The sequence below is a fragment of the Gorilla gorilla genome, chromosome 2, assembly GCF_029281585.2.
Source record: "Gorilla gorilla gorilla isolate KB3781 chromosome 2, NHGRI_mGorGor1-v2.1_pri, whole genome shotgun sequence".
NCBI lineage: Eukaryota > Metazoa > Chordata > Mammalia > Primates > Hominidae > Gorilla > Gorilla gorilla.
Genome location: NC_086017.1, coordinates 119065583 through 119089928, shown reverse-complemented (window position 1 = coordinate 119089928; position 24346 = coordinate 119065583). Strand labels below are relative to the sequence as shown.

General features: G+C 35.3%; 1 protein-coding gene across 2 annotated transcripts in view; it reads left to right on the top strand.

Annotated features, from left to right (window-relative positions):
• IFT57 (intraflagellar transport 57) overlaps positions 1–24346 on the top strand; it is a 61713-nt gene that overhangs the window by 14770 nt on the left and 22597 nt on the right. For both annotated transcript variants that reach the window (XR_002005249.4, XM_019023558.4), the window contains exons 5-6: positions 1068–1136; positions 16116–16238. Coding sequence is in view for 1 of the 2 variants with exons in the window: in XM_019023558.4 (XP_018879103.1) it covers positions 1068–1136; positions 16116–16238 (192 nt within the window). In the remaining variant the exon portion in view is untranslated. The remainder of the gene's footprint in view (positions 1–1067; positions 1137–16115; positions 16239–24346) is intronic.

The following is a 24346-nucleotide window of genomic DNA, read 5'->3' as shown; positions in this document are numbered from 1 at the left end:
CCAACCCCCATAGTTTCTGAGGAGATATGGGATAGAGCCTTAGAATTTGCATTCTGAGAAGTACCTAGGTGATGCTGATACTGCTGCTCTCAGAACCATACTTGGAGAACCAGTATCTTACATATTTATAAATTGTTGAAGTTAAGAATTATCTTTGAAATCTACTACAGCTTTGTATAGTTCTACATATGGAAGTGTTCACCAACTGACATTCTCTTTTTTCCTTATAAAATCATGACTTGAGGACCCAGTTCCATTGGCTTTATTATCGTGTCCTTAAGGTTGAAATATCCTTGTTAAATTTTTGTTGCTTACTATGGCACTTGTCACCACAAAGACATATGAAGAAAAGGGGAGCTCGTGTTTTGTCCTACATGCTCATAGAACCTGCTCAGACTCCATATTTACTGCATATTGGGGAGGGAGTTGGCTCTCAAAGGGTCACTTTCTACCCCTGCCCTCTACATCCAATTGGTCTGCAGATTAGGATTAGCTTGGCATCCACCTATACTATCCTTTTTAATAGATTTAAGTACCATGGACCAGCCAGTACTGGTAACCATTATTTTATCAAGCTTGAACATCCCAGAGATGAGATGTCAAAAATATGTATCAATGTGATTGGTCAGAGCAAATGAGAATATTCTCTGTCAGCCTCTCATTTTTGTCCATTTCAGTTATATTGCTCAAAAAATATCCATTAATTCCCTCTATTTATACCAAATATGCCAGCCACTTGGGTTTGTTTCTTGCCCTGTTTTTATATTTATCTGTAGTTCTATAGCAATGGCTCCCTTCCTTTCCCTCCCCCAGTTTTTTTCCTTTCTTTATTGACTACAAAAATGGTTCTATTTAAGTAGTAGTACCATCAAAACCTCAAAAAACAGATGAACTGTTAATAATATTGTGCCCTACTTTATGCACATGTTCACTAGGCTTTTAAATACCCTTTTCTACACTAGTCTTTATATCAAGCTTAATATAGCTTAGTATAGCATATAGGTGAAAACTGGAAATTATTTTTTAATTATAATTTTTAATAATTTTTTAAAAATTTATTTTCTAAGGAAGAAGAGACAGATAATGAAGAAAACTTTATTGATCTCAACGTTTTAAAGGCCCAGACATATCACTTGGTAAGTTTCATCAGATACATGCAGGACCAACAAGCAATCAATGTACATGTTCTGCTGGAAATTTAAATGAGTAGAAACCGTTGTTGGCCATTGTTTTGTATGCTGTTTGAAAAGTAGCTCTCAAAATTGCTTTCCTATATATAAAATGTTATAATTATAGCAAATATAAAAATCCAGAGGAGTGAGTGAGGCAGCCTCCTGTCTGTATCATGGAAAATTGACATAGTGCTACTCATGCAGACTGAAAATATTTGCCTGGTGACATTTTTTATTATGAAAAGACATCAAGTATTCTATTTCAAGTTATTTTCCATTTTAATAGGCCAAGATTTAATGATCTTGATTATAGGAAAATATTTAAATTGTAGCTCTTTAAATAAAATGGATTAAGACTGGTAGGTATATGAATAAGTAATCAGACATTGCTTTAAGTCTGTTTTAATTATGAAATAAATCTAGTCTATAAAAGTACATATACAATGAGATAGTTCAGATATATATGATATTTTTACATTCACCATATATATTATATATCTATATATTATTTATAATATATAAATATATTTATAATATATTATAATATATGTAAATAATATATATATTATAAATAATATACAATATATTATATATAAGTAATACATAATATATTAATATATTATATATAAATAATATATAATAATATATTTATATATTATAAACTAATATATTTATATATTATAAACAATATATATTAATATATAATTATTATAAATATATTAATATATAATAAATATGTTATATAAATATATGTTAAATTAATTAAATAATATATAAATAATATATATTATATGCTATAATATTTTGTATATTATATAATATGTTATAATATTTTATATATTATATAATATGTTATATATTAATCAAGGTTATATACCTATTGTACCCTCAAAAAGTACATATGGAAAGTAATGCTCTATTAGTCCTTTATTTAATTTTTCTTATCTGAATCCTCAAGACAAGTTTGGATCTAGTTTTGGTTTCATATCATGAAGATTTCCTTGACTACCCCTCCCCAGGATGATCTTTGTATTTATCATCATAATGAGGATTAATAATACTAAGGCATCAATACTGCCTTAGTATTATTAATCCTCATTGATGCCTTAGTGTTATTAATCCTCATTAGTTATTATTAATGATGCATATATGTGTCTGTGTTTTCTGCCCAACTTGAGATGTAATATAACGTTGTGGTCAACTTGCCTCAGTGTGTGACTTGACTCTAATACTTACTAGGATTCCAGATTTGGGCAAGTTTCCAAACTTCTTGTGCCTCATCTTCTTAAGCTGTAAATGAGATAAAAATATTACCTTTACCTTTGTCATAGGGTTTTTGAAAATTAAAAGAGTTACTACATGTAAAACACTATAATAATATCTGTCACATAGAAAGTACTCAGCACTGGCAAAAACCAAAACCACATCTTTCCTCCATATTTCCCCGTCTGAAATCTGATTTGTAAGCTCCTTAATAACGGAGATAGCTATCCTTTTTAATATTCCCCATAGTGTAACACAGAAGGTACTGAATAAAAACCTCTTAAATGAATGAAGGTATTTTTTATTGATCAATTGAAAATATATCAGAATAATATGTTAAAATTTAAATCTAAACTCCAGTTATATCAATACCTTACATTTGCAGATCGTTTTGTAGTTTTCAAGTACTTTAAAACACATTTCTTTACTGACCTTGTAAAGTATTTGGGTAGATGTTATCTCCATTTTACAAATATAAACACTGAAATTTATAACCTTGGGACAGTTTAATCTTTTAAGAAGCTAATAAATCACAGTACCTGAATTTAAACTGCTTCTCCAAACTCCAAGTCTATTGCTTTTTCCGCTTTACCTCATAACAAGAGTTGAACAAGGTGTAGATATGTTTTGATTCCTGCCTTTAGCAAGTTGTAATTAGTAATGTTGGTGTTTAATTAATGTATGTGTTGGAGATGATGATGACCAAGTGCTCCTCAAGTGTGAGAAGAAAAATAAAAGTAGAGATGCACACAGTTATTCTTGGAAAGAAACTGTTGTTTGTGTTATTCATTCTTATATTGATGGTGTAAACAGAGAACTGTGAAGGCCACCTGGGATTCCTTCTGGACAAAGTAGTTTGAGTACTGAGAAGGAGCAAAGTAAATTAATTTGCTTCTGCCACTACACCAATTCCTTATTGGTCCTGATTTCAATTTTTCATCGCAAACTACATGAGGAAGGGTTTTTCCAAATGGTGTTTTTGTAAATTATCTAAGTATTAGATTCTTTGGACAAAAATTATATAACATAACTCCTTTAGAGCTAAGACTATGTATAGTTGTATTTCCACAAGAGGAAGAAGAGTGAACACCAGGTGTTTGTGGATGGTCAACCATGGAGTACTAATGAGGCAGAAAACCTTTCATATTTTAAAAAACCTGGCAAGCTCATGATATTGCCCACTAAAGCCATCTGCCTGAGACAGCTGTGTCTGACTACAGCTTATGATGGTTTGGGCTGCTCTTTCCCCAAGACAAAATTGCTATATAGGTTAGTATCATAGATTTAAGATTTTATGTCTCATGCAGCAGGTGGACTCACAATGCAGAGGAAATATTATTTTAGGAAAGTTGAGCATGATGAATTCTTCACTAGAACAAAAACGATACATACTGTCAAGGAAAGTGACTTTCTAAATGTATATGTGACTGTGCAAGCCCAGCCGTGTGTGGATTGCAGCATTTTCTCCCTGTCTATGGTTTTAAAACAATAAGATGCTTCCCCAATCATTCTCTGTCCTCTCACCCACCCTACTTTATTTTTCCTCACAGACCCTGGTGTTGCATTATATTTATTAATTACTGATTTATTTTTTCTGTCGCAACCACTGGAATGCAAACTCCGCTGGAGCAGGAGCTTTTTCACTGCTTTTTTCACCAGTGTCTTGTATGTAGGAGTTGCTCAATAATCAATAATATTGTATGAATACATGCCTGAATATGTGCTATTTTTGTACTTATGGTTTCATAGGCAATTTTCATAGAGAAAAGAACTTACTGACAATAATCATATCCTCTTCTGTGTACCATGTGGGATAATGCAGGGAGAAATTACCTATATTCCTTCCTTTCATTAAATAAAGTGAAGTCTAGACCTTGAGAAGCATGCTCTTTAAGTATCATGATAATCCCAAGATTTGGACCTACACAAGCATATTCCTGAGATTTGCAGTAAAATGAAGTGAGAATGCAAATGAAAAAGACATGTCATAAGCAGGTTGTGTTCTCTGGATGCAAACACTGAGACAGTTTGGAGTGCAAGATGTTTATTAGAAATAGACGCATGTGAAAGGAAGGGAGAGGAAAGCAGGATTGGGCAGAGGGAGAAGTCATGCTGCGATACGGGCCTGACAAAGATTGGCCAACCTGGTAGAGTCAAGTGTTGCCTGCTTAGCTCACCCCCTGGAGGCCAGTTGCCCTGGGAGGGGCATACTCCAGGTGAAATGGCTCTCTGCGGAAGCTGACAGCAGGAGACTGTCTGCTGGCCACATTCTCTGAAGATCAGCAGCAAGATCTTCCTTGAAAGAGGTCCTGGTGACCCATCTTCCTAACTACCACAGCATAGTTGAAGCCTGTAACTGCTAACTTGAAGAATTTGTAAAGAGATACCATCTGCCCATTGACTAAATTTTAAATGTCTGCCTAAGTGGATCATGACACAGCAGTAGTTTCATGAACACTGAAAAAGATATGTTCCTCCTACTGATGATGAATGCTTATAACAATGACATTGGTTTGTTTTGGAATGAGTTGCTTTTCAGAACATTCATTTGAGGTTTAAAAAATATATTTAAAGTCATTCTGTGTGATTTTCCCCTCTAATTCCCTTACCCCAGTTATGATTTTGCCAACAACTGCAATTAATGAGGCATTGCTTCATCTTCCACCATTTCATTTGTAATTTAATTACTTGAATTTTGAGATAGCTTTTCTTAGAAGGAAAGCATTACAAATGGATATTAGGCTTCAAGGCTAGTCCACAGAATTCCACGTTCTTTATGTCCCTCTGATTCCTGAGTGTTCTTGAAATCTGAAATTTAGCCAAAGCTACCCTAAGAGTGGCCATGAGAAAGGACACTGGTGCTGAATTAAAGTTCTGACAGTTGGGCTGGGCCTGTGATGTTTAGAAGTATAGTAGAATATTCAGCGCTGTAGGGAGTGGGAGCAGGAAAGGAAGACTCTAGTGATGAGGTGGTAGCAAGGTGTGCTAGTCATTTCCATTTCTAATTTGCATATGTCAGTTGGGCACTGCTTGCATGTTCACAGTGGCTATGCCGTAATTATGAGTAGTCTTTGTATCTCCCTTCACCCTTGTGAAACTCAACAGAATCATGGCAACAGCCTTCTGGCAGCATAATGCAGATGTGTCATTCTCCTCCCCCAGTGAACAAAAGAGGAGAGGGAGCTGTGCACTCTCTGAATTCTATTTTTAAATGCCCATCACTTCATTTCAAAACATTTTTTCATACATGCCATAGATACTATTCTTTCTTGAGATGCTAAATTTGAGGTTTTGGAAACCAAATCCTGAGTTACACAGTGTAAAACCAAGTATCTCAAAAGGTTTAAACACAATTGGTTTTTAATTACTTAGCAAGAAATTCATTATACCAAGTAAGAATGAGAGACTTTTTAGCTTAAAAGGCAAATGCTGAAAGGAAGTAAAAATATGGGCTTAGAGTAAAAATGTCATTTCAGATTTAGTTTAGAGTTTCATCTAGGCAAAACTGCAGTATTGTAATCAAAGAGAGGAAGAAGATGGATCTTTTTTGGTTAATATCTTAAATACTTTAATTTTTTTAATTTTACATATGTTTTATATTTTTCTTGTAGATAAAATATTCTTACTGAGTAATCTAGGAGAAAAAACTGTTCTATGTACAGCTTGCCCTATCAGTTGCCATTGATTTTTGATTCCTGCTTAAGGAGAATGTTTTTTTCCTCTGCTTTCCTAAAACAGTTGAGTGTTAGGCCTCCTATCTGTGTTATGAGAGAAGTCTATGGTTGGTATTTCACAGGAGAAATTAAAATGCCACATGTTTGAGTGTGATGGGACACGTTATGACTGCGTAAATGCTTTTATTTCTGTGGTAACTAACCCTTACCACCCCCATCAGTTTTACATCTGGAGGTGAGTAGGAAATGTGGGCTAGAGAAAAAAGCTCTGCTTCTCACTGCTCAGTGGAGGCTCAAATGGCACTTCTTGCTGGGTGTAAAAGACAGTTTTGCTTGATCTTCAGTGTAGCTTTTCAGCCCACTTTTGAAATAAGAGAGATCTTTATTTTCTTCTTGGTTTCATTGTGGGCCTAGCAAAAAGTAGGAAGCAAGGACTTTTCAAGGTCCCTTCCAGATCTGAGTCCATACCTTCAAGGTAGATTCAATGGCAGAAATAGCAGCCCGAGATGAATTCCTGACTTTGTGTCACTCGCCACATGACCATAGCAAGTTAATTAACTTCTGTGACTCTGCTTTCTTATCTGGGAATGGGGCACAAATAATTCTACCCAGTCTTGTTTTGAGATTATTATAACCTAACCTGTGGACAGTACCTGACATTGTGCTGGCATAGAGTATGGGCTTCATGCATTTCTTATTTTGTATAATTTTTTACCTTTCCTAGAAACTGGAATTAGTTCTCAACATTCTTATGTGCCATAGAAGACTAGGAAAAGCCCCAGTCCCTCAATACAAAAAGTCCCTAGATTGTCATGAGTATTTTTGAGTAAGATACTTACATAGGATATAAGTTATCAAGAAGCTTGCCTTTCTATGTAAATTGGGAAGCCCTGGTGATGTCATGGCTTTATTTTCATAATCTGTCACATGGATTATTATTGAAGGCCCATTAGACTAAATTTGCTGTCACACAAGATCTCCCCTACAGAAATGACTCAAGGAGATCTGATGAAAAGTAATATAATGATTTTTTTAGATATTATTTGAGAGCTGTCATTCTATAAATAGGTAGGTTGTAGTTCCTTCCATCAACACTAGTAGCAGATATTTATTATATAATTCAATATATTAAATGGGTACCAGACTATATACATTTTTTCAGTCTTCTATAACTTTGTATTTTTTAAACCCACCCATCTCTCAAACCCTCATCACCACTTACTACTTACCCCTGGCAATGTTAGTGCTTTGAAATATATGTCTGATTCATCTTTACCCAGACCATCTCGGTAGTCATTAAGACCCATGGATGCTGCCTTTGAAACATCTCCCATATCCATCCCTTCAGCTGTCTTGCAAGGCCGTGTTCTTTTCATTGCCTGTCTGGATTATATGACAGTAATGCTCTAAATAGTCTTTGGTCTTCCTCTTTCAATCCCACCCCCACTCTTTGTCACAATATTTTTCACCCTGCTACTCTGTCTGACTTACTGAAACATGGCTATTACAGGTCATTCTGAATTCAATGATTGATGGCTTTCATTGCCTACAGGTCCATTTATATAGAGTGTAGAGCAATAAAATTTTGATCTGGCTTTCAAGACCCTTAGCAATTTGACTGTTGTCTACACAGCTAACCTCATTTTCTTCTACAAACCCTTTATTCCAGTTAAATGGGTGCCCTCATAGGCTTTCAAACACCTTGTGAGCATATCTGCTCCCATCCAATGCTTCTCTTTCCTATTGTCTCTTTTCTAAAATACCTTCCCACTGTCTCTCTACCTGACTCAAATGTTCAAGGTTCAGCTCAAATTCTATCTCTTCTATCTCCTAAGTGACACTTCCCTTATCACCTTGTCCCATTTAGTCCCACAGCCAACCCAAAAATCTACAAAAACCCATAAATCTGTAAAACATAACTAGCATGTTTTATTCGTGAGGATTATTGTTTTGGTCACTATTCCTGGACTGTAACAGTATGTGGAACATAGTGGGCACTAAGTGAATAGTTGTTGGATAAATATTAATAAATACAGTAATTGCACCTTGCCTATAACTTCTTGGCTTCTTTTCTGGCTGGAGGACAAAATTCATATTCCTTACCTTAGATTTGAAGGTCTTTCACAATGTACTTAACTCTTTTTTCCTCCCCAGTATTCACCTTTTTAAGCCCCTAGACTCTTTTCTCATTTTGATCTTCACGAGTTATATTCATTCCTATTTCAGTTTTTTGGCTTATGCCATTTTCCTCACTGTAAACACTTGGCTTGTCTCTTTTCTGCCTGTCTATATCCCATACATTCTTGTTAGGCTAAACTTAAAACTCATTATTGCATTAAAACATACTTGTCTTTCTCATTCAGACTCCTACAGCATACCACCTGTACCAGCTAGTTTTTGGAAGTTAATCAAATTTTATTTTTACCTGCTTATTGAAAAAACTTTATTCTTTTTTAAAGTAAAATATGTTCCGTAGGTTTTTTTAAAAAATGAAACAACAAAAGAGTATAAAGAAAAATATGAAAAGTTTCCCAAATCTCAGCACTCAGATAGAAACATTGTACCCCTTTATTCATAATTAGCCCAAAGTTATGTAAGATGAGAACATTTGGAAGTGGTGTCTGAATGAAGGGTATATGGAAATTTTTTGTGTGATATTGATGCAATTTTTTATAAGTCTGAAAATATACACAGAAATTAACAAAGTAGTATAGAATCTATAAAATAATACAAATATGTGGTCATGTTAGTATATGAAGCAATGCAAATCAGTGAGGAAAACTGAACTGTTCAATTAAATGATGAAGAGATAATAGGCTAATCCATTTGTAGAAAAGGCTGGATTCCTCCCTCATACATTACACCCAAATTAACTCCACATGGATCACAATAACAAATAATAAGGCACAAAAATAAAATAAAAACACGAGGCCGAGTGCAGTGACTCACGCCTCTAGTCCCACCACTTTGAGGGCCATGGTAGGTGGATCACTTGAGGCCAGAATTTCAAGACTAGCTTGGCCAACATGGTGAAACCCCATCTCTACTAAAAATACAAAAATCAGCCAGGCATGGTGGTGCATGCCTGTAGTCCTAGCTACTTGGGAGGTTGAGGCAGGAGAATCACTTAAACCCTGGAGGCAGAGGCTGCAGTGAGCCGAGATCATGCCACTGCACTCCAACCTGGGTGACAGAGCGAGACCCTATCTCAAAACAAAACAAAACAAGACACACACACGCACACACCAAACATGAGGAGTGACAAGTGTTATAGTTTGAAGTAGGCATAATTAAGCATGACAAGAAAATCAAAAACATAAAATACAAATCTGAATGCATAAAAATTAAAACTTTATATTACAAGAAAGCAGAGTGGGGAACACCGTTAAGTTAAAATACAAGTGATGAACTGGAGAAAAATAATTATAGCCTATGTGCAAAGGGTTGATAGACATGTGCTAAGGTGTTTTAGAGCTTGTGCTCTAGAGTAACACTGCCTGACCTACCAATCACCAGATGTGACATTGAAAAAGTCATGTAACTATTCTGTGCCTCAGTTTCCTCACTTTAAAAGATGGTAATAAGACTCCCTGTTTTATGGTGTTATTATTGGGCATTTAACCCATATGTAAAAGCATCTAGTACCATGTTTGGCGTGTAATAGTAATGATAATAACTGCTAAAATATACCAGGGGTTAATATGTATTATACACTGTGCAAGCCTTTTAAATACATTGTCTCATTTAATGCTCACAGCAACCCTTCCAATGAGGAAGGTGCTGTTATTCTCATTTTACAGGTGGGTACTCTGAGATTTAGAGAGGTTATGTCACTTGACCAACAGCTAGTAAGTCATGGAGGTGGGATTTGAGCAAAGATGTGATTCCAGACCCATCCTCTTAACATTTACACCATGCTGTTGTGACTCTTAAGACAACTTAGTTCCCTTTTCCTTGAGTCTTGGGAGTATTTAATCTTGAGAGTTAATTGGACTTTTAACACCCTCTCAGTAGGCATATGATACAAGCTCTTCAAATGAATCTGGACACTAGCATATCCATGAGGTTGCCATCTCATGTATATTTTTACAGAACATAGCCTTTCTTTGATGCTTGACCAAAGATTACTGGAACAGGATTCTAAGTAGGCTTTTAACACTGTATGTTTGATTCTTGAACTGACTTCGATGGTGTGCCCCACTGTTTGAGCCCAAGGTTACTTTATGGGATAGTGTAGACTGTTATTTTCAATTCTTCCTTTGGCAGTTAGGATCAGTTCCCATCTCATCAGTTTCTCCTTTTACCTAGGACCAATTATTATTCCCATTAACTGGCCTCAGACTTTTCCTAGTAGTCTGCAAACTCTGCAGGCAGCAATTAAATCCTTTTAGCTTTCCACACCAAGCACAGTGCCTGAATTCTTACCTTGAATGTTGTAGGAGTTTAACAAATGGCTTATTAGTTTAATTAATTATAAATGAGACTTCTAGATAACTTGTGTCTTATGAGCTTCTAATTGTTTCTTCTGCATCAGTAACTGGAAAATGGAATTTCCCAAAAGCAATGCTTTATATTAGTTAATGTATTAGAGAGGGACTTTGTCATGATGATATAAAATTTTGATTAAATGAAACAGCAGTTTATTTCTCTTGTACAAGTGACCCACATAAAGTACCATTTATGAAATGGAAAAACAATTGGGAAGAAAAATTTTCTCAAAGTATTATAACCAAGGCACAGTATAGTTTTAAAATGATTTATACTTTATATATAGGGCTTGCTCAGTTAATGTATCCAGTTATTAGGCATTAAGAAATGTTGAGTGAGGAATGAGGTTATGAAATAGATATGCAAACATGGATGTAGAAAGAAACTGTATAGTTTGAATAAGTTAATGCTGCTCTGCCAAACCTAATGTTCTCTTTTTGCCCTTTATTCATTTAGCAACTGGGCCATTTCCCCTAGTATATTAATTATGGCCTACGAGTGAGTGAAAATTTTTGAGCTCCTATGTTAAATCGTTTTATGACATTGGGAGTGGGAGTTAGCAAATCGTTGCTTAAGGGAACCAAATAATAAGCTAGTAAAGGTAAATGCAACTTACTAAAGGGCCCAACATAAAAACAAATAGCTTATGCAGTGGGATAGCTTAATGCAGTGTTTGATCTTTATGTACCCTGCTGCCTCAGATTCTAGGTCTAGTTCAAACAGCCACTGCAAACCCATCTGCCTTTATGAAAAATGCCCTTCCTTCAGTAAAACATTTTGAGTATGTTTTTCACAACTTGAACAATCCTACATCCAGGCCTGAAGAAAGTGGGAGTATGGACGGGTGTGCCCCCTTGTCTTGTTTGGTGATTCTGAACTTCAATCTTGTAAGGAGGGAAAGAAAGAGGGGTTGGAAATGAGGGTGGAAATGAGGGTTGGAGAGCACTGGCTTTGGGATTTAATCAACAGCATCTAGCTTCAGTTCACCCAAATGGTACTCCATAAATCAAACTTATTTTTATTTATTTTTAATTTTTTTATCTTTAGTTATTATGAACACAGTGCATATTTATGGGGTGTATGTGATATTTTGATACAAGGCATACAATGCGTAATGATCAGATCAGGATAATTGGGCTATCAATCACCTCAAGCATTTATCATTTCTTTGTGTTAAGAACATTCCCGTTCCACATTTTCAGGTATTTTGAAATATATAATACATTACCGTTAATTATAGTTGCCCTATTGTGCTACTGAACACTAGGTCTTATTTTTTCTATATAACTAATGCAGTTTTAAATAACTATATTTTCATACCCACTAACCATTCACTTTTTATCCCTCCTCCCCCCTACCATTCTCAATCTCTGGTAACCATCATTCTACTCTCTACCTCCATGAAATCTACTTATTTTTACCTCCCACATATGAGTGAGAACATGTGATATTTGTCTTACTGTTCCTGGCATATTTCATTTAACATAATGACCTCCAATTCCATCCATGTTGCTACAAATGACAAAATTTCATTCTTTTTATGGCTAAATAATATCCCATTGTGTATATATACCGTGTTTTCTTTATCCATTCATCCCTTGATCAGCACTTAGGTTGATTCCCTATCTCGGCTATTGTGGATAGTGCTGCAGTCAACATGCGAATGCAGATTTCTCTTTAACATACTGATTTCCTTCCTTTTGGGTATATGCTCCACAGCAGCATTGCTAGATTATATGATAGATTTTTAGTCTTTTGAGGAACCTCCAAAGTGTTCTCCATAGTGGCTGTATTAATTTACTTTCCCACCAACACTATACAAGTGTTCCCCTTTCTCCATATCCTTGCCAGCATTTGTTATTGCCTGTCTTTTTGATAAAACCATTTTAACTGAGGTAAAATGGTATCTTGTGGTTTTGGTTCGCATTTCTCTGGTGATTAGTAATGATTAGTGATCATTTTTTCGTATAATTGCTGGCCATTTGTATGACTTGTTTTGAGAAATGTCTCTTTTTGATCTTTTGCCTATTTTTTAATTAGATCATTTGGGTTTTTTTCCTACTGAGTTGTTTGAACTTCTTATATATTCTGATTGTTAATCCCCTTTCAGATGGGTAGTTTGCAAATATTTTCTCCCATTCTGTGGGTTGTCTCTTCATTTTGTTGATTGCTTCCTTTTCTGTGCAGAAGCTTTTTAGCTTGACATGATCCCATATGTCCATTTTTGCTTTGTCTATCTGTGCTTTTGAGGTCTTACTTAAGAAATCTTTGCCCAGACCAATGTTCTGGAGTGTTTCCCCAGTGTTTTCATGTCATAGATTGAAGTGTTTAATCCATATTTATTTGATTTTTGTGTATGGTAAGAGATAGGCATCTAGTTTCATTCTTCTACATATGAATATCCAGTTTTTCTAGCACCATGTATTGAAGAGACTGTCCTTTCCACAATGTATGTTCTTGGTGTTTTTATCAGAAATGAGTTGGCTATAAATGCATGGATTTAAATCTGGATTCTGTATTCTTTTCCATTGGTCTTTGCATCTGTTTTTATGCCAGAACCATGCTGTTTTAGTTATGGTAGCTTTGTAGTATAATTTGAAGTCAGGTAATGCAATGATTCCAGCTTTGTTCTTTTTGCTCAGGATTGCTTTGACTATTCTGGGTCTTTTGTAGTTCCTTATAAATTTTAGAATTTTTTTTTATTTCTGTGAAGAATGTCATTAGTATTTTTATAGGGATTGCATCTGTAGATTGCTTTGGGTAGTATGGACAGTTTAATAATATTTATTTTTCCAGACCATGAACTTGGAATATCTTTCCCTTTTCTGTGTCCTCTTCAGTTCTTTCATCAGTGTTTTTGTAGTTTCATTCTAAAGATTTTTTCACTCCTTTGATTAAGTTTATTCCTGGGTATTTTATTTTAGCTGTCGTGAATGGAATTACTTTCTTGGTTTCTACTTCAGATTGTTCACTGTTGGCATATAGAAATGATACTGATTTTTATATATTGATTTTGTTCCCTATAATGTTACTGAATTTATCATTTGATGCAATACCTGCATTCTATTAAGAATCACTCAAAACTGCTGCTGAGAGGGCATGTTGTCTTGTTTCAGCCTGCAGGATTGGGATTGCCCATAACCCTGGCAGGAGTAACCCTTTGTGTATACCCACACACATGCCCTGAGGTCAGGGCTCACATGCCACTAGCAAGGCATATGTCCTCCCTACCCCAGCCCCCATTAGCCTATCCTGTGTGGTATAGAAAATGAGAAGCTGGGTCTCGTAGAGTCTAAGACAGGTACTCAATGTGCCAGTGAATGTGCATATGCCTAGTTCTTCCAAACATATTCATCTTACTGATGCCAGTGTAGATTTACATGGCAGAGAACCTTCCCTATTGCTTTAGGTTTTGACACAGAGACCCATTATCTCTTTTCCTGCCATAGTACACATTCTCACGTAACTTCACATGTATCTGCTTTGTGAATGCAGCACCTCCTTCCCCAGCTATGATACTCTTGTGCTACCCTAGATCCAATTTATATAGAAGTATACAGCATTAAGTACTCAGAATAATACAATGTTTCCATATTTAAATGTTTAAAGTAGAATCTTGAGCTTTTTTTTCACATTTTATTTAATGTTTTATTTTTTTATACTTCTGGTTTTCTAAATGGAATGTAACTGAATACATTCAGACCACATATTATACAGTGTAAAAACATGTATTAGTTATCCATTCTCAAATGGTGAAGTTAGAAATATATAGTCCCTTGAATCTGAACAAAAAGCAGTATAGGCTTTAAGGCTCTGAGTCTAAACAGGACTTGCTGTTATGAGCTAGGAGGTAGGAGAGGCTTTCTTATGTTAGCTCTGTTCCAGAGTCTTAGTTGGGAGTGAGTTCAAAGCCTCTAATGACCTCAGTCTCCCACAAAAATACAAACCCTAATGTAAGATTAATCTTCTGATTAATGTTACATCTGATTGGAAAGACTAATCCAATGAGCTTTCATTTAAGAAATGTGATTTTAGTGACATAAATATATATTGGGAATGTAATTTCATCATGAGGTTGTTCACCCAGTTTTTGTTTTTAAATTTCGTGTTATGGAATGTTTCAAACATATACAAAATTAGAATAAGATAATGAACATGCCACGTTATCCAGTTTCAACAATTGTTAACATTTTGTCAATTATGTTTTATTTAAAGCCGCTTCCCTTTTTTTCTTTGACTCATAGTATTTTAAAGTAAAATTCAGACATTTTGTCAATTCATCTGTAAATATTTTAGCATTTATTTCTAACTTATAAGGCCCTTTTAAAAAAAACCATGCCATGACATACCTATAAAATTAGTAATTTCTTAATATCATCCAGTATCTCCCATATTAAAATTTCACTGATTGTCTCAAAAATATCTTTTTATAGATTATTCAAATTAGAATTCATATAAGGTTCATACATTTTATGTCTGTTTATATCCCTTTAGTCTCTTTTTCTCTATATAAATATTGATATTTTAATTTTTTCTTTAGATTTACTTATAATTTATTAAGGGAGTTAAAGGGAAGAATTGGTACCAAAATTACTGCCTTAGATTTTATCTTTAAATCATTAATCTACATTATTTATATTTTCAGATCCATACATACTTAATGCTGAAATGTGAAGGGCTGGGAAAAAAGAAAAGAGTGGGCCTTTTTTGTTGTAATTCAGAAACAATCATGATTGATTTTTATTATTCCAATGCAGAAAGCAAATGCAGAAATTTGGCCCCCTCCCTATTTGAGTTCAAGTATGTCTATATTAAATTACACTTTAAGCTATATTATAATTTGACCTAATAAATTATCACTTCAATTATGAATACAAATTTTGTAAATAGTGATTCTTTGCTTCTGGAATTTTTTTATATTTTGTCTTTCAGATTTGGGGTTTGTATTTCAGCGTGATAAATTTAAGTGTTTTCTCTTTTTTTTTTTGAGACAGAGTATCGCTCTGTCACCCAGGCTGGAGTAGTGCAGTAGCATGATCTTGGCTCACTGCAAGCTCCGCCTCCCGGGTTTACGCCATTCTCCTGCCTCAGCCTCCCGAGTAGCTGGGACTACAGGCGCCCACCACCATGCCCGATTTAAGTGTTTTCTTACCAAACATGAGTGAGTTTTCTTACCAAACATCTTCTCTACTGTTACCAATTAACATACCTAAATGGCTTGTTGGTCCATTTGATGGTATTCCTATTGAGTTCAATCTGATGTCTCAGAAACATTTTTCCTTGTAAAAATAGTTGAATCATATATTTGCTTCTTTTTTAATACATATTTTGCTATTCTACCAGGTTGGTGCATTATTTTCTTTCAACATTGTAGGAAGACAGAAAATAATTTCTTCTTCCACTATAATTTTAACACTACCAATTCTTGATTTAAATTGTGCAGTACTGCTAAAATGCCTCAAATTTTTACCATTTCTTTTTATAAACTCTCAATCTTGTGATATCTTTCCTTTCTTAGGATATGAACGAGACTGCCAAACAAGAAGATATTTTGGAATCCACAACAGATGCTGCAGAATGGAGCCTAGAAGTGGAACGTGTACTACCGCAACTGAAAGTCACGATTAGGACTGACAATAAGGTATCAAAGAGGGAACACATTTTCTTAAAAAAAAAAATAAGTTATAAGGAAACTTCAGGGTTAGGGGTACTCCCAATTATAAAAATTATTAAAGAAGGGCAGTAGGATCCAGTTTTCAGCATTTTGTCTTAATAAGGATTTAACAAATTGTTAAATAACTAAATAATGTAATGTGGTCCAAAAAGCAAAGCAAAGATCTTTAAAAGAGTGATTTGGAAGACATCATATTTGCCTAGTGTTGAGGGGTATTTTCTCAGAAGATTTTCTGGGAAATCATATTATGTTTAGATGAATAGGAATTCCATGACCATACCAACTGATTAGAGTTATAAGATGGTTTAGAGCTCTGCTGCATGGCAAAACAGAAAGCAGCCTGGAAGTGGTCTTAGATAATCTATTCAATACATGTGATTAAAAATAAAATGCTGGCCAGGTGCCATGGCTCACGTTTGTAATCCCAACGCTTTGGGAGGCTGAGGTGGGCAAATCATGAGGTCAGGAGTTCGAGACTAGCCTGGCCAACGCAGTGAAACCCCGTCTCTACTAAAAATACAAAAATTAGCCAGGCATGGTGGCACGTGCCTGTAATCCCAGCTACTCAGGAGGCTGAGGCAGGAGAATCGTTTGAACCCGGGAGGCAGAGGTTGCAGTGAGCCAAGACTGCACCACTGCACTCCAGCCTGGATGACAGAGCGAGATTCCATCTCTAAATAAATAAATAAATGTTAAGAAAATAATCAAGAAGTCATATTTAATAAGATTTAGGGATTAGACCAGATTAACTCACCCATTGTATGAAGTTTCTACTTCCTTTCTAGTTACAATTTGATAAATACTGTTGTATTAGTTCGTTTTCGTAATGCTATAAAGAACTGCCCAAGAGTGGGTAATTTTTAAAGGAAAGGTATAATTGACTCATAGTTCAGCATGGCTGGGGAGGCCTTAGGAAACTTAAACAATCGTGGCAGAAGGCCAAGGGAAAGCATGGCATCTTCTTTACAAGGCCGCAGGAAGGAGAAGAAGTGAGCAGGAGAAATGCCAGACAATTATAAAACCATCAGATATCGTGAGAACTCACTCACTTTCACAAGAACCCCATGGGGAAACCATACCCATAATCCAATCACTTCCCACCAGGTTCCTCCCTTAACACTTGCGGATTACAATTCAAGATGAGATTTGGGTGGGGACACAAAGCTAAACCATGTAATTCTGCCCCGGCCTCTCCCAAATCTCATGTCCTTACATTTCAGAACACAATCATGCCTTCCTGACAGTCTCCCAAAGTCTTAACTCATTCTAGCATTAACCCCAAAAGTCCAAGTCCAAAGACAAGGTTAATCTGAGACAAGGCAAGTCCCTTCCACCTAGTAGCCTGTGCAATCAGGGTTTGAACTGCACAGGTCCACTTATAGGCAGACTTCCCAATAAACGTTACAACCAGTATGCCTGCTGTTCTGCGTCCTCTTCCACCTCCTCTTCCCCTTCTGCCTCTGCCACCTCTGAGACAGCAAGACCAACCACTCCTCTTACTCCACATGAAGACAATGAGGATAAAGATCTTTATAGTGATCCACTTCTACTTAGTGAATAGTAAATACATATTTTCTTTCTTATGATTTTCTTAATAACATTTTCTTTAGTTTACTTTGCTGTAAGAATGCAGTATATAATACATATAACATAAAGAATACGTGTTGTTTATATTATCAGTATCATTTCTAGTCAAAAGTAAGCTGTTAGTAGTTAAATTTTTGAGGAGTCAAAACTTATACATGGATTTTCTACTGCACAAAGTGATCAGTGCCCCTAACGACCAACCTCTGCATTGTTCAAGGGTCAACTGTAATGACTTCAGAATAAGTTAATAGGTAACTAGGCAATACTATTCTAGTGGTAGTGTAAATATCTCTACAAAAGGGGCTAAAGAGACATCTAGATAAAAAACTGAAGGAGAATTTTCATCCTTGGAGGAGGTTGTACATAAGCCCCCAGTGTTATGGAACGAGGTTCTTGATAAGCTTATCACTCTGAAAATGTGATCCTGTGTCTGCTTCCCCCACCAAAAAAAACCAAAAAATCTTACAAACATTACTGTTTTCAGAATGCCTTAGAAGCTAATTTATTCTTAGAATGTCTCGATTTGAGCTTGTACAACTGTGTCTCAGAGCAGGTAGGAAGTAAGCTAGACTCCTAGAGCAGTCCCGGGATAGGGCGAGAGCAACAGAGGTCTTACTACACTGTGAACAGCTGTAGAACAAATTCTATTCAAGGTAAGTGGACAAATCCTGTAGTCCATTTACCTACTTGTTATAGAGGACAACTATTAATTGATTGCATTGCAGGTGAATTCTTTGTATAGCTCTCATATCTAAAAATATATTAATAAGAATTTCTTCTTCACTGATTAAGCGAAATCTTCTGGAAGTCTTCATTTGCAAAAATGTGATTTCTGATTTTTTGGTTTTGTCAGAACAAATTCTTTTCATAAAATTAAAAGTCACTATTATTGTGATTCTGGTTAGAATGATGTGTTAAAATAATTGTATAGTTAGAAACTCTCAAGTACAGCTTAATCCCACAAGGAAGCAAGTTTAATTTGTTTACTTTCAAGCTAAGTAAACTCTGGAAGTCAGACATCTCATTTAAAGTCTAATAGGGATTTTTTAGATTGCGGTTATTGATTTTTGCATTAATAGGAGTAAGTTAAGAATATAAATGTAACTGCTAACACACACTCTTTTACAAAACTATGTGCAGGTCAAATTCTATAACAGACCAGTATTGCCATCATCAAAATCCTGAGTTTTTAAATCATCAGTGTCCTCCTGATTTGGGGAAAAATTAACGAGTTGAAAGTTGGACCCTTATTCTCATGCCATTCTGTAGGCCTTAATCTTATGAGGATATACCCTGTCAAATTAATTATAAAATTAAGTTTTATGGCCAGCATTCCAAAATATCAGATAAAGGTTTTTTTCATTATTTTTTAGAATATGTAGATATCATTTTGAATTTAGATCTTTGTGGTAAAAACTACTGACCAAAGTCATATTCGATTGCTTTTTTAGAATTCTTCTTTAGATAGTTTGATCTTTGTGTCTAGTATTTTACAAACTTCTCTTTCTTTTAAGTCTTTCAGATATAGCAATTGGGAAATACACCTTTAGGGTCAGGTGAATTCTTTATTTAGCTTATTTAAAAATAAATGTATATACTGGCTTGAGAAAATAAGGAGCTAATGAAAAGTATCTCATGCCTCAGAAATAAAAATAAACCATCTGGTTACATATGAGCTCTCTTCTCACAGACTCATTCTCCTCCAGAAGAGGTGGACTCCAGCATCATGGTCGACCCTTTCCTTCTCCACTCCTCATTCTATCAAAATCAAATAGAACACTTGGACACAGGAAGGGGAACATCACACACTGGGGCCTGTTGTGGGGTGGGAGGAGGGGGGAGGGATAACATTAGGAGATATACCTAATGTAAACGACGAATTAATGGGTGCAGCAAACCAACATGGCACATGCATACATATGTAACAAACCTGCACATTGTGCACATGTACCCTGAAACTTAAAGTATAATAAAAAAAAAAAAAAAACCTTTGTTTTCCCTTTGGCCAAAATAATAACCTTTCACTCAACACAGGCTATCTAGGACATCTAGAGATTTTACCTGTGTGTTTTAAAGAAAAGAAAAGAAATGTATTATTTTTGGGTCAGTGTGTTTTACTGGTCAGTGTTGGATTAATTTTGAAGTGGTTTAGAGATGAGAGAGACAAGTAGTAAAGGACCTCTGTTATTTAAATTTGGTAGTAAATAAGTCCCGTATTTATTTGGCTCTGGATCAAATATGTGTTTTGCTTTTTTCTCTCACACTTTTTTTTTTTTAATCAGGCAGCCTTCTGAGGCATAGTAGGCTCAGACACTCCCCCCCCCTTTTTTTTTTAACTTACATGAAAACAAGTTTAATTATTGGAGAAGTAAAGAAACAAAATCATGGCTACTCCATAGGCAGAGCGGTCTTCTTTCACACATTTATTCTTTTTATGCTTCCTAGCAGGAAATTACAGGAAAGTAAATCTCCTTCTCTATTCTTTTTATGTATTTCAATGTATGTGTTTTGATGAGATCTTATCATATAACAATATTTTATTTTGTATATTCACCATAATATTGCAACAAGGTTTTTATTGCTAAACTAGCTTATCCCTATTGTCTGGCACCACTTGCTACTATTGCAAGTTCTCAAAGAATGCAAACTAATTTTAATATTAGCTTAAACAGAATACAATTAGGAAAGTAAATGTTGCCAAGAATACAAATAATATGCTTCACAGCTGAAGATAAAGAATTTTTGTTATATGCTGATTTGAATGGACCATATTAATGGTTCATTTTTTTGGCATTGATTATAATGTTCCTGGTAATTACAGTTGACCCTTGAACAACATGAAGGTTAGGGATGCCAACCCCTGTGCATTTTAACTTTTGACTCTTCAGAACTTACCTACTATTACCTTACTGTTGGCTGGACACCTTACTAATAAGATACACAATTAACAGATATTTTGTATGTTATATGTATTATATTCTGTATTCTTACAATAAAATAAGCTAGAGAAAAGAAAATGTTAAAAGAATCATAAGGAGGAGAAAATATATTTACTATTCATTAAGTGGAAGTGGAGCATCACAAAGGTCTTCATCTCCATTGTCTTCCCATTAAGAAGGCTGAGGAAGGAGGAGGGACTAGAGGAGGAGTTGGTCTTGCTGTCTCAGGGGTGGTAGAGGCGGAAGAAGTGGAGGAAGAGGAAGGGGAGGCAGGAGAGGCAAGCACACTGGTATAACTTTATGGAAATGCATTCTAATTTCTGGCTTTTTTTGCTTTTTCATTTCTTTAAAAACGTTTCTGTATATTACCAATTCTTCCACAATTTGGTTTAATTTTTCATTGAAAGGTCCACGTTATAAAACAAGTCCAAAGTAGTCTTGAATAATCAGAGCCCTTCTGCCAGATTGTCCAGTATCAAATTTGTTTTCTGGTACTACTTCTTCTTCGTCTTCCTCCTCATTGTTTGGCATGGTTTGGAAGCACTTATCTCCATCAAATCATCTCCTATTAATTCCTCTGGTATTTTTATTAACTCTTGAATTTCTCCAAAATCCATATTTTGAAACCTGTTATCCCCACCAACATTTTTTTTTTTTTGGCATAGCCACAGTCTCTATCATGATTTCCTTGATTGTCTCTGTCATAAATCCTGTGAAGTCCTGCACAACATCTGGCACAGTTTTCTTCAGCAGGAATTTGTTTTAGACTTCGTGGCTTTTATAGCTTTTTCTATAACAACAATGGTATCTTCATTGATATAATCCTTCCAGACTTTTATGATGTTCTCTGTTTTGGGGATCCACAGTGTTGACAATTCTTTCCATAGAGTACTATGTGTGATAAGACTTAAAGGTCCTTATGACCCCCGGTCTACTAGCTGAATTGGAGATGTTGTGTTTGGGGGCAACTAGACCACTTCAGTGCCTTCGATGTTTAAGTCATGGGGTTCTGGGTGACCAGGGGCATGGTCCGATATCAAAAAACTTTAAAGGGCAGTCCCTTACTAACAAGGTACTTCCAGACTTCAGGGATAAACATCGATGGAACCAGTCCAGAAAAGGGGTTCTCAGTGTCTAGGCCCTTTTCTTGCACAACTAAAAGACTGGCAGCTGGTGATTATCTCTTCCTGTCAAGGCTCAGGGGTTAGCAGTTTATAAATAAGGGCAGTCCTAATCATAAACCCAACTATATTTGCATAAAATAGTAGAATTAGCTTATCCCTTCCTGCTTTAAATCCTAGTGCTGGCAGGAGAATCGCTAGAATCCAGGAGGGGGAGGTTGCGATGAGCTGAGATTGTGCCATTGCACTCCAGCCTGGGCAATGAGCGAAACTCCATCCCCCCCAAAAAAAAAAAAAAATTCCTAGTGCTCACATCTCTTACTAATAAATGTCTTTGTGGCACTTTTTCTTTTTTTCATAACAGGGCACTTTAGTCTGCATTAAAAACCTGTTTAGGCAGATATCTTTTCTCCACAGTGATATTCTTAATGGCACCTAGGAACTCATCTTCTGCCATTTAGTCATAAGAAGCTGAGTCTCCTGTTATCTTGACACTTCTTAAAGCCAAACCTCTTTCAAAAATTATCAAACCATCCTTTGCTGGCATCAGATTCTCCAGCTTTAGATCCTTCACCCTCCTTTTGCTTTAAATTGTCGTATTATATCTTCATTTTTTCTTGAATCATAATGGAGGCTATAAGTATGTCTTTCTTATAGAAATCCTACACCCACATAAAAGCTGCATTTTCAGTATGAGAGAAAAAGTATTTTGCAAAAAGCGAAAGGTTTTTGTGCCTGCTGTCATAGCTGCAGTGATGGCTTCCTGAATTTTCTTTTTTTATAATGGTTCTTATGCTGGATTCATTTATCTTGAAATGACAAGCATCCTCAGCTGCAGACCTCAATCTACAGTACATATCAAGCAATTCATCTCTTTATTGTAATGTCAGGACTTTTCGCTACTTCTTGGGAGCACTTCCAGCATTGCAAGTGACATTTGTATAGGTCCCATGGTGTTATTCAGGGTTTATGCTAAACATGAAAAATACTTGAAGATATTGCACTAAACATGAAAAGTACACGAAAACCTCAAGAAATAACTTTTTACTGTGATACACAATTTACTATAGAGACTAACTGCTCACTTGGACATGATTAACCTCACATATTTTAAGCAGTATTTGCAACACTTGAGCTCATCACAATAATAAGAGGTGGCTACAAAATTATTATAGTAGTACAGATTGTACTACAGTTAATTTTATACACTTATGATTTAATACTGCATATCTACCTTTGTTTACATTTCTCTCAACTGTAAATGGTGCCACATACAGTCTGTGTTTGTGTGCATAAATTTTGGTAATCTTTAACTTTTTATAATAGTTTTTTTTTGTATATTTATGGTAGTAAATAACATAGACTTGTATCTATGTATATTTTATGTGTTTATAACATACTTAACTTTTTCTTAATTTTTTCAATATTTTAGCCTGTGTGGTTCATCTGCAAGTTTTTTCAAATTGTTGCAAATCTCTAGAAAATTTTTTTGTATATTTATTGAAAAAAATCCGCATATAAGTGGACCCATGGAGTTGAAACCAATGTTGTTTAAGGGACAGCTGCACTTCTAGGGTGGTTATGTATCCAGAGAACAATTCAGATCTGCCTCAAGTTGGAATAATGTGTCTAAAGATGCAGCCAGAAATTCTGCTAAGGAAGTAAAAATCAGCCAAATCCTAGCTCATGCCACTTTAGTAATGCCTCGGTTATGACCTAATGAGTATGGCTCAGGAGTCCATTTCTTAGAAACTGACTGTCTGAGGATGACTAAACTAGAGTAGTACTTTAGGACAATTATTGAAGGATAATACTTTCCTACATAATTAAAAATTTTAAATTCCTTATAGTAACATATAAACTTTTTAAATTTTTACATGAATCAATTGAAAGTTGCTGAGTTGAATATAACAATAGTTGAAGCTGAGCTGCCAAAGAATTCTCCATGTTCCATATTTCTGGAGAAATAGAAAAGGTGAATGCATATTCATATAAATTTTTACTTTCTGTAATTTTGATTAATTTTAAATTGCTAAAGAAATATTTAATGCTGTTTCTTGAGGAAGAATATTCTTTTTGAGTTTTTACTATAAAAAGCAAACCTTTGACTTTGTTAAAATAAATGGAGACCACGCAAGTGAGACCAAGCAAAGGCTATTTATTCAGAGCTTACTGTATAGCAAGGGAGTCAGCCACCGTCATGTGTGTTTGGCAAAGACTCAAAAGCAGGTAGGGAAATTTAAATGATTTTTAGTGGAAAAAAGGGAAGATTTACTATATGTTCAGATATGGCTGGTAATCTTCAGGTGGGCTAAACTAGAAGCAGGGTATAATATGTGACTGGCTGGTTAAGGGAGGGGAGGATATTTGGCTTGGTCTGGTTGGTCCTACATTGAAAGTGGGTGGCACGCAAAAGTGGGGAAGCCAG